This window comes from Selaginella moellendorffii, unplaced genomic scaffold (genome assembly GCF_000143415.4).
Source record: "Selaginella moellendorffii unplaced genomic scaffold, v1.0 SELMOscaffold_112, whole genome shotgun sequence".
NCBI classification, from domain to species: Eukaryota; Viridiplantae; Streptophyta; class Lycopodiopsida; order Selaginellales; family Selaginellaceae; genus Selaginella; species Selaginella moellendorffii.
In genome coordinates this window covers 352,779-366,141 of record NW_003314373.1, presented here as the reverse complement: position 1 = coordinate 366,141, position 13,363 = coordinate 352,779, and the positions used below count along the sequence as shown (strand labels likewise).

Below are 13,363 nucleotides of genomic sequence, written 5' to 3'. Positions count from 1 at the left end.
TGCTTGTTCTGAGAACATATACAGTTGCTATACACTTCTCAAATGTTGCCACGTGTCATAACCACATCTGGGCCTGCCTGTGAGGGCCAGTGACCATGCATATGCTTGCCTGTTGACTATCAATAACGTCTGCACCCAGCTTGCCACGTTATTAACAGTCAAAGGCTCTCACTACAGGTTAACCTATGATTTTTTGAGTAATGTATCAAAAACTTTATTTTAAACTTATAAGCATAATCTTTTCTTATTCTTAGCATTTAGTATGTCCCATTTGCCAAGTCCACTTTCTACTGTATCGTTACACTTAAAAATTTTAGCTCTTTAATATATAATTGCATTTAATACTTTAGCTATTTACTCAAACAGCATAAACATGTTAGTCACTAACACTGTAATAGTGAAGTAATCCTTTGGCTAAACTTCCAACATCACCAATCAAACACAAAACTTTTGAATTTGCTCTAAACTCTTTATACATTGTTTGTAATTGAGATTTATAGATTACACTAGTATTTGCCCAGCCAATGCTAGGTAGTTGGCAAAGCTTCTCAAACTCACTAACATATCTTTGTGACAGAACTTGCTCACATCTCACAATTTCCTTGTGAGATGATTCTTCCATCTCTAGCACCAGTCCATTGCTATCCATTGGGCCATAGGGAAAGTTAAAAAATAAACAAAGTTTATTGTAGTTTGTTTTTATGTTTTAAGGTGTAGTAGGATAGGAGTTAGTTAATATAAAGTTTTTTTGTATACAGTATTGATGATGAATGTTGATGAATTGAATGGAATTAAGTGGCCTTGTATATGAGTTGTGTCAACTCGAATTGCAAGTTGTTGTGGTGATATGCATCTTGAGAGTGCAATATAGAGCTGCCCATGAGTAAAGACTGACTGAGGTAAGTAGATGCCTATACGATCAAATGTTTAACCTTTGCATTTTGAAATTGTTAAGCAGTATCCAAGATGAAGAGGAAATTGTTTTCGAAACATATGGAATGGAACATCTGAATTAGAAGGTGTTAAGTTAATGCGTGGGATAAAAGTTCTAGTACCTTTAAATTCACTTATAATTATTTCACAGTCCAAAACTTTAGGTGAAGTTCTTTTGACCATTAGTTGAGTTCCATTGCATAATCCAATTGTTGGAGGCATATTTCTCGGGTGTTCAACATCAACAGAGTCAATGCTAGTATAAATTTGAGGTGGACTTAGTAATTGAGAGATAATGTTGTTGTTAATTGGAAATATATCATCATTGAGAGGTGTTAAAATGGCTTTATTTGCTGCAATTTGAACATTTGAAATGTCTTCGATACATGGGAATACAAAATCAGTAATAGAGGTACTTTTAATTAGTTCTGAAGGAAAAAGGATAGAATCAAGTGGTAAAATAGGGTTTTGTGTGTAATTATTTCCATCACCGACTTTCAATAGCTATTCTGCCCAGTCTGGGAACTTGGGGCCAAGCCGCATATTTATTTGCAATTGGAACTTTCTAAATAAATTCTATAGACTATTCATTCTTACAGATGTGGAAACAATTTGTGTTTAATAACTGTGTGGGACAATTGATAATGTTTGACAGAAGTCACCACTTATAACAATAATAATGCCACCAAATGGAGAATTGTTCTGTTTCAAGTCTCGTAGGCAGCAGTCGACAACTGAAAAGGCAAGTGTATGAACTATACTAATTTCATCCCAAATAAACACTTGTATTGCTTTCATAGATCTACCGGCACTGTTATTAGGTGTTAAATTAGAAATGGATGTATTATTAATTGGAACTGGTAACATAAAGGTTGTATGGGACGTTTGTCCATTGTGTAGTAGTGTGCTTGCAATGCTTGTCCATGCCATAAAAACCACTTTTTTTATTGTAAAACTCAAAATATTTTACCATTGTATTTAATAAATATATTTTACTAGTACCGCCAGGGCTATCAATAAAAATAAAATGGTTGGTATAGGTTGGGCACTTGATAATGTTAATAATTTCATTGAATATAATTAATTGTTCAGCATTCCAGTTTCTAATATGATGGTAAATTTTGGTACATGAATGGTTGCAATTTGGTATTGATTGAATAGAGATATTTCGGATTGGGATAGGTAAGTTGTATAATTGGTTTGTTTTACCATGTATTTTCATTCTTGAGTTAATGTCTATTAAAGCAAGTTTATATTGGCATACAATATTTGTTCTACCAAAATCTTCAGAGAGCTAACCCTTAAAAACATCCCAAAGATATGATGGGTCTTGTGGATTGTAAAAAATATATATGAAAGTAAAGAGTTGACACAATTGTGTAAGCATTTGAAAATTGTATGCTTTTTGTAAACAGTTATACCACTTGTTATCATCATCAAGAAGACCCATAGCAATAGCAAATTGTTAAAAGTTTTGATAAGTTACATTATTAACTATTTTAATATTGTCGAAGGATGTCACACCTCTTTTATGAAGAAGAATAATACGTAAGTGGTACAACTCAGTATTTAGAGGAGATATTGAGTATAGTCGAGGAATAACCTTTTTCTTTTTTCGACATTGCCATACATTAGTAGATTTATTGAAAACATAATGTAAAGATATTTCAATGTAGGTATATTGTCTTGCATTTAGATCATGAATATTGAGTTTAAACTATTTTGTTAGCATTGTTCCATTACGTGCTGCTCTTTGCAAGGCATTGTGCTCCAAGCCTTCTGTAAAATACACATTTTGGAAGTCAGGAAGATGTACGGGTAAACATATTATAGGGTGTGAGCGTCCATGCATTTTAAATTTAAATATCCTCCAAATAGCTTCTAGTACTGAAATGTATCGGGTATTTATAAAATTCGTGATTTCATCCCAATTTAATACGTTTTCAGACTGAGTAGCTGTTTGGATTTCAATGGTTGCACAATCATATCCTTTATAAACATATTGAAAAAGATACTTAATACTTTTAATTGATGCACATATTTCTACATTTATATGGGCTTTGTATTTTTTACATAACTATTTATTATATGGGACAATCCATCTATTATCAATTGGAACATCATTTTTAAGAAAGGTGTGGCTTGTTTAGCCTAAAATATTCTGGGTACCCATGCACACAATATATAGTCCTGTCATTGAAGTTTTTGGGATAGTTTTTGGAGCATTTTTTGTTTTCCATACATAGACTTTGAGGATTTAGTAATCCATATGGACCATGTATCATATGTGATGTGATTATTTCAAATAGTTTATTCTCTGATAAAGGGTCAGATAATTGAGCAGATACATATTGGTTAATAGTGACAAGGTCTTTAATTTTACTTTCATTGTCTAATATACTTAGGAAATGACAATGTGGCAAACCTCTTTTTTGGAATTCAATGACATATATAAATGCAATACATCTTCCAAAGATATTATTTTGTGTAATATCATGAAGAAAATATTTTAACTTCATGTTAAAAACCCTAGCAGGTCCTTCGGGTGCAGATTCTGTAATATCTCAGGCCATTTAGGGTTGCAAGTGAAAGTTATGAAAATATCAGGTTTTGCATATTTTGTTACAATTGCCATAGCATCTTGGTAATTTTGTTGCATAACTCTTGGGCTTCCTGTAAAAGTAGAAGGTAAAATATTTTTCCTGGTCGAGCATTTGCATCAGCAGCTTTGCCAGCAACATAATCCATCAAATCTATATAAAAATCAACTCTCATACTTTTTTGATTAGATCTATAGTATTGTAAATTGTTGCTTTCACTTTTAACATAGGCATCCACAATATATTGTTGAGTGAGTTTTCCAGCATGTAAAATTTGGTCATATGTAACTGTAGAGGTTGATAATGTTGAATATCTTTTGGACAAACGATAGGCATAATATTGAAGGAGTGTTACATGCTTGTTAGAAGAAAGCTTGTCATGCCAGGCTCTATCTCCATATGGAAAAAGCAATGGATAAACCATAGGATCACAATTAACACTTAAAATAAATATATGTTGTGGTTCTGAAGATTTTGGATGAATGCATATTTCACGGTCAAAAGGTGGCACACCATCTTCATTTTGGAAAACTATTGCAACATCATTAGTTTGTGGAGTATTATATCAACGATGGTCTGTGCCTTCATTTTTAATGAGCATATATACTCCACGTAAATTGCTACCAGAAGTAATAGTTCTTGAAATATTTTCTCGTTCCAATTCATACATCATTCTAAAAGCTTGTGCATATGGATTAATATGTTGGAGTATCTTATCTAGTTGAAGCAGTAAATTATAATCACAGTTAATGTTAAAAGGGTTTTGTTTTCTGATATCAGTAGCCTCATTGGAGTCTAGCATGTACAATTGACTGTAACTTGGATTTTGATGTATTGAAGGATGTTGTGGCATAATTTTATGATAGATTTGTCCATAAATTCTATAGCAGTATGGACCATGACCTGTAAAAGTATCAATACTAGCTCCCATAGACGCGAAAGCAAGTGCACTATTATATTGTCTTATATTACTCTTGAAATTAAAGTGTTTGTGTGAGTTATATACAAAATACAGAAAAGGTGGTAATGGAAGTATTGGAGGCAGGTAGACCTGTCCACTCTGGCAACAAATAGACTTGTTCTCATCGGCAAAGTGTGAGGCATGACAATATTTACAAATATATGATAAAGGACCTATATTCATTGTCAAAACAGATGTATCATTATATAGGTAATTGCTAGCAAGTGTGCTGCAAATCTGAGGTGAAGGGGGCAAATAGGAATTGGAAATTGACTGCTGTTCAGTTTGATTATTAAGATTTGTTTGATGTCAATACTGTGTAGCCTCTTGAATATTACTGTTGTAAAAGTTATATGTCTGCTGGTGCTGGTTAGTGTTTTCAACGTTATTATTGTATGTGGAATGTGTATGTTTGTGTCGAATAGCATTCAGTACATGTCGAAGGTGCGACATTGTTTTCAACAGCTTCTTTTGGAAATGGAGATCAATTATTAGGGCAGATAGAAAGCAAAAGATATTTACTGAGGGGTATGGACAGACATAAAAACTAACCTTTTCGATGCATGCCAAAAAGGAGCAGATTGATGTGTGTTACCTGATACAGTGTCTTCTCGCAAGACTTACATTTTTGCTACCTCACTGCGAGTGCCATGTTTCCTCCACCAAATTGGGATCTGCGAGGTGCATGCTCCAATTGATCAGCCCGGGAATTCGTGCAGCAGCACGGCACCTCAGATCTGCGAGCTCGAATGGAGGATCATCCCGTCGTGTGGCGGCCCAGGAGGAGAAAACCATAGCCCCGGGGGAACGTGGAGCCTCACTGGCCGTTGGATCCAGCTCATCATTCTTCCCACGTTACATTATAATGAGGACTTTTTCAGTGTGTTTTCAGTGAGTGGAATCTTTCCCAAAGATCAAAAACTTTGCTGCTCAAACTGTAAAAACAGAGAGTTCTTGGTTGATAAAATCATCCAGTAGCAAAAATAAAACTTCGAAGCTCTTGTGATCTTCTGAAAATTTCCAAACTCTCTTGTGATCATCTCCAAGCATTGGAAATCTTCCAAGCTCTTGTCAACATCATATGCATGGAGTAGCGGATTTCCACTCTTCTTCTTTTCCAGCCTCACAGACCCCAAGACGTAACGAAGCCGTGAGGATTGCCAACGAATCTCCATCACCATGAAGCGTCTGTCCATCCTGCTCGTTCCCTCGGCGAGTTTGGCAGCCATATCCACCAGTCCATCACTTGCTTGCTTGCTTGGAAGAGTCACTCCAAAACCTGAAACGAAACAAAACTATTAAAAATACGAACAAAGAAGAGGAAGAGAGAAACTACCATGGGAATATGTGGCCACCAATTCGTTGTGAATAGGAACACTAAGCTCCAATTCCATTCGGCCACAGGGATCTATCTCACATTACTGCTTACTTGGTCGTGTGAATTATTTTCCTCCCAGTCCCCCAACCGAGAGAATGCTTCTTCTCATTTTTTCTCCTTTCCTTGTATGGAACGAAGATGGTTGCAAGACGGAAGTAAGCAGTCAAAGCTTGCAGGGCATGATTGGCTCTCCATCGTCTTGAACATGGCTTGCTCGCTCGGCTCTCATCCAAAAATTGAGCAAAGCGGCTGCCAAGCTTTCCGGGGACCTGTTCAGCGAATAAAACAAAGCACGTGTTATCAAGCAGAGCGATAATGCTTTGCTTACTGTGTGAGTTTGTGCTCCCTGTCCCATCGCACCACTGTTGTGTCTATTGTGTGGGTGAGTGATGGATCAAAGCGAATCCCCTGCTGGATCAAAAATAGGAATTCCCGTGCCTCACCTCCACACCTCCAGGCTCTGCCACGCCCTTGCTCGCCATCCATTCCAGCAAAATCCCTGGCCGCTACTTCCCTGTCGATGCCTCCGGCCACACCATTGCAGCTGCTCGTCGCCAAAATCCTACTCAGGCGATTTGGGCTCCTTCTGCTGGAAAAGGGAATGCAGCATCACCGAGCGATCCCCTGTCCTTGTCGCTGCTGGGCAGCAGTGCCCCCTCTCCCGCTTCCCCTGGAAACCCCGTGGCTGGGAGGAGCTGTGGTGAAAAAAAGAGAGCTTTACCAGGCAAGCAAACGGGTGTCACTCACACCCTCCTCCCCCAGCCGGGGCCGTGCCACGTGCCCACTGGCCGGCCCAAAACCTCGCAAAAATATTTCAAAAGGACGTGTGGTAAGAAACCGATATTTACCGGTTTACCCCGCATCTAAGCTGGTGTGCCAATGGAAGTTATGGGTCTCATGCTAGGTGATTTTATGGATGAGTACACTGTCCGAGTCATCGATGTTTTTGCGATGCCGCAGAGTGGCACTGGTGTCAGCGTGGAGGTTGTGGATCCAGTTTTCCAGACCAAGATGATGGACATGCTCAAACAAACAGGAAGGTTCTTATCACATTTTTCTTTTCTGCAAGAGAAATATGAAATAGTGTTAAATATGTGGTGGAGGCAGTGTTGTTACATTTTAAAGAAGTCGCTAAGATGATTGGCATACCTGCTTTGGCTGAGATTCTTGCAAGAGACTTTGAAGTTGTAATAATACAATTGATCTCAAATACAACTATGTAGCAAGCTTATAGACAGTATATTATACAAACAAAAAAGAAAAACACACTATGGAACATGAAATGAAAGTGTATAGTACTTTAATCAGCCTTGAATGCAATAACTTTTGGCAAGCTCTCATCGGCACTAGTCTAGAATAAGAAGTGGCCTGTTGGTGGCTTCTTTGTCTCCAAAAGCTTGATTGCCCCAGACATCCAAGCAAAAGTGAACATTCTTAAAAACTGGCCAGGAGTAAGACCATATGTTTGGTCTATATAAGTGTCCTCCATGCAAACGTCTTGGGGGTGGCCATTATCTGGATAGAATTTGCCATGGACCTGCAAAATTTAAAAAAACAGTTGTTCATTCTTGCAATGGTGACACCAACCAATATCTCGTGTTTGTTTCTTGACCTTGAACTTTTTGCAAACATGGCAGCCGCAACAAATAGAGATCACTCGAGGATTTTCAGGGATAAAGTGGCCATGCACCTATTGACAAAATATGCATCATGAACCACTGGTAAAGATCAAGAAAGACATACCCCAAAGAAGTTTTTTCCATATATGAATGAAATAAAGTGCAGTTGTTTCTATATGTGGTCCCAAAGCATATCATCAGGAATTTTCAAGACAATAGTCGAGGGTGCAATCCTGAACACATTTTTATCTTTAGTTCCTCGGAGATTGTAGAAAATATGACTTGGCATGTCCCTAGCAAACCATGACGATTTGAGCTCATGATAGACATGGTCCATATCACCTAGCACATGCACTTGTTTTTGAAGTTCACCCAAAAAATTCAATCATAATATTACAAATACCTTATAAGTGTTTTCAGCTTCAAGATCATTAGCAATGAATATGATGTTTATAGTGTTAGGCATTTGGTCCACACTAATGATTGCCGCAGCAACCGTTGCAGAAGTATAAGCAGAAGCATCCCTTGCAAACTGATTCAGTGGAACAATGTTTGATGGCCTAACAAAGTCAAGCACTAGAGGAGCCTTCTCTGGCCATGCTCAAACATGTGTGGCCGTAGAAATATCTACTAAGAAACAATGGAGCCCCAAATGATATTTCGGATTCTTAGCTCTAACCTTGTAGTGTTGAATACACAACCAGTGACCTAACTTGAAAAGGTGGCTATATTTATTAGTAGCATTGGTTGCCATCAAAGCTGTCGCAAGGTGCATGCCGTAGCTGTCAGTGAAATCGATGTTAAGGAACCTTGATGTTGATGCCATTCTTGTTGAGTGGACCTCATGTTGGAAATCATAACTACCGTATCGAGATAATACATATATAAGAAGCAGCTCACCGCCTAAATGAAGTTGTAGATCCACAATATGAACACATGTATATTGTGTTTCCTCAGAGGAAGCAATTAGATTCCATATGTCAGGGTCTAGAATGCTATATAACTTGCGTTTAGCTAAAAAATCCCATTATTAACCCATAACTAAAAAAAAGCATTCTAAAATTGAGCAGTACCTCCTACAATCGCACGGGGCACTTGGCTGGAAGTCTGTGTCTGAACGCCTGGATCTGGCCATAAATAAGGTTTAAAAAGCAAAAAAGCCAAGTGCCAATACCTGCTAAACTAGCAAAGGGACTTTGAAAATGTAACGGTTGTTTGAAATTTTCTTGTACACCTATTCCTCAAGCTGTAAAGCATTGTATTGGAATAGACAAAGTACTTGAAGCACTAAGATGTGTAAGGCGCTTAGATCCTGGAAAGAAAAGTGATTAAATTTTGCCTTATCAAGATAAACACAAACCTAGTTCACTGCTCTCTCCACCCATCTCTAAATCACTTAGAACTGGTTGCTGCTGCAAAGAAACATCATCTGGCGATGGCTGGTAATTTTAATCTACATGGTTTTGAGACCCCTTATTAGAATTGCTAGCTGCCGCTGCTATCGGAGAGAGAGATCCTGAATGAAGCAATTGATTAAGTTTGGGTTAATCACAGCCGTTGGTCCAAAGCCTTGCTTAATTTTTGCCATGTCATTGGGCATTTTCACTCGACAGGAGAGACAGCAGGTGTAGTCACCATCAACACTTTGCATGCGACATGCATTGCTGCTCCTTCCTCTCCGGTTTGGCCGCCTCCCATTGTTTTGTTGTGTTGTGGTGTTGGTAAATTTTCTTCTTTTCGCTGTTTTGTTGCTGTTCTTCCTACCATATGTGTTGCGGGATTCTGTGACTTAGTGCTGTCGGGGAGAGCTAGGACTGTAAATCCCTGTTTTGTAAGATTTTGTATACTTGGCTGTCTATGTGTTGTCAACAGATTGGACATTCATCCTTTGATAACCTGGAGAAAATGAAGAGAACAATGAGCAAAGTTTAAAGTCAAGAGAGAAAAGAGAGATTTTTACCTTCAGGATACACTGCACGCAAAAGGTATGGCTGCGGTCCAGTTTGGATGGCTCTACGCAGTGCTCTGGACAAAGAACAGGAAGAAACGAAGTAAGCTTAGATTGTTACAACAATTTGCGAGAGTGGGACTTACTGAGACAAATGCAGCAAATGATGTTGTTGTGTGGCGGTGCAAGGTTGAAAAATTCGATTGACAGAGATGGAGGTTGATCGTGGTGTTCTTTCGGTATGTGCAAGTTGGAAGAGCTCTCGCTGTGATGCAGGCTGGCGAATGGACTCTCGGGAAGGTTGTGTCCATTCCCATTGGTGCTGCTAGAAGTTTCCAAAGTGAGTAATCAAGTTCTATCATATGACTGTGACGTAAGCATCATTGGGAAGTGGATGAAGAGCTTCACTCTCATCACCACCTTCGCCCTCCAGCACGTCCATGATGAATCCAAAGGGATTGCTCGACTGGAACTGCTGCATATCTACTCGATCATTTCGAAAGCTTAGTACCAGAGAAGATCCAAACAAAAAAAATCCAACCTTCCAGTGTTAGCACGTCTTCATTCATCCCATTCCCATGGCTGCCGCTACTGTTGTTATGCTCCATGATTCGTGGAGTTCCAGGAACCTCGGGGGAGTCCAAGCTAACATGAACTCCATTGAGGTTGGTCGTGGAAGCGGTGCTGTTTAGCTTCCTGTCTTGCTCATCGAGCAGTAGTAATAACTTTGCAGTTGTCATAGCCTCCGCAGCCTCTACCTCGGCAGCACGGTCTCAGAGCGAATCTTGTAGATGCAATTGCAGATGTAGATGTTGTCAGGCTTCACGTCCAGGTGAGCAAGGCTGTGCCGAGTGAATGTGCTTCAAAGCGTTTAAGAGCTTAAATTGCCTCGTCCCATTTCCTGACAGTGGAGTAAGAATGAAGATCATACAAATTCTACGCACCACAAATACCTTGATTTGATGGAACTCCTCACGGTAACGCGATGAAGAGCCAAAAGCAGAGACACATCGTGTATGAGAATACCAAAGTTATGAAAGAAGAATGACAAATAGCAACTTGCGATGGTTCTCAGGAGCAAAGACACCAGCGTTGACACAGCGCCTCCGATTTGGATCGTGAATTGGCAGCAGCGGCAGGGGCTCTTTCGCTGTCTCATAAACCCTAGAAAAACATACAAAACAAAACTAATTCGCTTGACAGACAACAACAGTCAACATATTGCATGTGACATGCGTCGTCGGGCCTTCCTCTCCCGCCACACATGGCTTGGCTGCCTCCCATTGGCCAGGAGCAAACATCAGCGTGATTATTTGCTAACACGTGGTTAAAGAAATAACCCCTTAACAGTTACCCCCCCATTGGACGGCCCCGATTGGCTGGATCCGGCAGCCCACAAAGTTTGGCGTTTGCTCCTTATAGTACTAGATTAGTCTTAAGTGATAAGTATGATAGTTTTTGCTTTGGGAGGATATGGATAGACTATGGTATATCCATATGACTCTACACAAAACCTCAAAGTGAGCATCATTGATTATTATTAAGTTTATTTGCCATCTAATGAGAATTGTAGTATAGAAATCATGTATTACTTTAATTTTGGGAGTGAGAGTTATTAGTAAACATATATCAGAGCAGAATTTAAATTAAAAAAGAGTAACATATTATTTCTAAATACAATTATTTAAATTATAAATACAAGATTAATCTAAATGAATAACACTTAAGTGGTAGAATATCCTAAAATATCCAGGAATATTCTAGGTATATCCACTACCACCCCACTTTAGCATTGCTTAAGCAAACCAAAAAACATCATTCATTTGCATTTTGCTAACATATTACAAATGTTAACACAATTTTAGGTATGTAGTATGCCTACTATTGTTTTAGAGTGACAAAAAATATAAATTTGACGTGTCAAGTATAGAGGAAATTTATAATTATTGAACAAAATAATTCTTTTTGGAAGTATTAGTAATTATTGTCAGCTTTATATTATTTAAAGATAAATTTATACTTAAAATTACATTAAATATCTTGAAATTACTAAGCTAGCTATATATTATTACTATATTTTTTATTCATGGGTTTTAATACCTGGTTCTATCTTTTAGTTTTATTTAATATATATCAGTGTAAGTATAACATTTTGAACTTAATCCTTAATTAATAACTTCTTTATACAGTAACAATCATTGAAGGAAAAGATAATTTTAATTGGGCTCCAGATATGAAATTTGCTCTTGCAAATTGTAATGTTTATCAAGCAAATGTTATTTTATGGAGAAAAGGTAATGAATTTGCTTACTTTGATTATGATACACTATCAGCAGAAAAGTGCTCTAAAATAATAAATAATGTACCATTTGATGGTGTATCTTTTATTGGTAATGGTCATTTTAAAACTACAGGTTGGTATGGATGGCAAAATTGGGCATTTGATGGTCATTATTCACATGATGTTTATGATGATGTAATATTTCAATAGAGAAGAAGATAATATAAGTATTATATGAGATTTTATATTAATTAAAAATGTTGTAGTGATGTTATAAATAAAAGCATTTAAAGTTCTAAAAAAACAATGGTATGGACAATTGAAACAGTTAAAACTTGTATTTAATTTTGATAAATTCATAGTTAAGAAGCAATAAATTATAGAAAACATCCAATATTGAATAAGACAAAGATATATAAAGATATATATTAAAAACTAAACATGTATTTGTACTTTTTTGGTTTTTTTTTGTAATTTTATCAGTATTAATTCTTGACATATAATGATTTTGTTTATAAATTTATATAAGAATTTTATGAATATTACCAACATATTGTTTAGTATAACAACCACATTCAAACCCCTAAAAGCTGCCCTCAATTTGTTTTTTCTTAAGTCTGGCTGAATCAATCAATCCTTTTCTCTTTCTTAGACTCATCAGGCAATTGATGTTTTTTCCAGTTTTTTTAAAATGTAGACATTTGGAATTTACCACAATAGTGCAGTGATTGATTTGTATTGGAAAAAATACTAAAATTTTACAATTTTTAAAATTTGAAAAAAACATTAATTATCATATATATCTCACTTCTATTGAACTTTGACATGTGGACCATATTTGTGAGATATTAATATATCATCACAAACATTTTGACTAAATGTAGCACATGTGATCATGGGATGAAATTTAGATATATTGTCATTGTGGATTTTTGGAAGTTTAGAAGATATATAGGGATTAAGTAGCCATTAAAAACTCTCACATTAAATAATTACCCCTTTTCCAGATAGGTTAAAGGGAGAGGATAAGTTTTGGCAAATGATTTTTGAAAAGTTAGAGATAAATTGAGTATAACTAGTGGCAAACATCCATAATCAAATAAACAAATAAAAATTATACACTAGCTATTGGAATATATGCTAAAGACTTTTATAAAAAACTTGACTTGATATTAAGAGTATGGGAGAATCACTTGCCTTTACTCTAGATTGCTCATAATAACACTCATCAATTGGATATTTACATGTTTCTATTCATGGTCATATATAGCTATAAGCCTAAGTCTCTCATGAGTTTAAATTTAGCTTTAGTTTGAGTGCCTTATACTGGTGATTTTTTTGAGGATATGAAAGTGGCAAAGTTGAACATAAGACAAGTTCAAGAACGAAACAAGAAATTGGCTAATGCACATCATCATTATCAGAAATATAAAGTTGGTTTGACAAAATTTTCCTTAAACTATTAAATGCATAACAATATCTAAAAGGTCCACAATATTGTATTGTATTATCTTCAATTTTATTGCATATGCAACATTTTATGTAAAGAAGTTTGAAACATATTTATACTCTAGTGATGTGAATTTTAGGTCCCAAAGATTGATGTTAATAAAGTTGATCTAACTAATATTCTTGTTTAAAGG

At 36.7% G+C, this 13,363-nt stretch overlaps 1 protein-coding gene across 1 annotated transcript; it reads left to right on the top strand.

Annotated features, from left to right (window-relative positions):
* Positions 1 to 6,760: 6,760 nt before the first annotated feature.
* Positions 6,761 to 9,787, top strand: LOC112342572 (ubiquitin carboxyl-terminal hydrolase RPN11-like). Its single transcript, XM_024664610.1, has 3 exons — positions 6,761 to 6,912; positions 9,046 to 9,172; positions 9,650 to 9,787. Exons 1-3 carry the CDS (start codon positions 6,761 to 6,763, stop codon positions 9,785 to 9,787), a joined length of 417 nt encoding a protein of 138 aa, XP_024520378.1.
* The last annotated feature ends 3,576 nt before the right edge of the window (positions 9,788 to 13,363 follow it).

Coding starts and splice junctions, on each gene's coding strand:
- LOC112342572 (XM_024664610.1), top strand. CDS start 6,761: ATGGGTCTCATGCTAGGTGATTTTATGGATGAGTACACTGTCCGAGTC. Junction 6,913..9,045: donor ATGCTCAAACAAACAGGAAG/GTTCTTATCACA, acceptor GGTTAATCACAG/CCGTTGGTCCAAAGCCTTGC. Junction 9,173..9,649: donor TTGCTGCTCCTTCCTCTCCG/GTTTGGCCGCCT, acceptor TTCGATTGACAG/AGATGGAGGTTGATCGTGGT.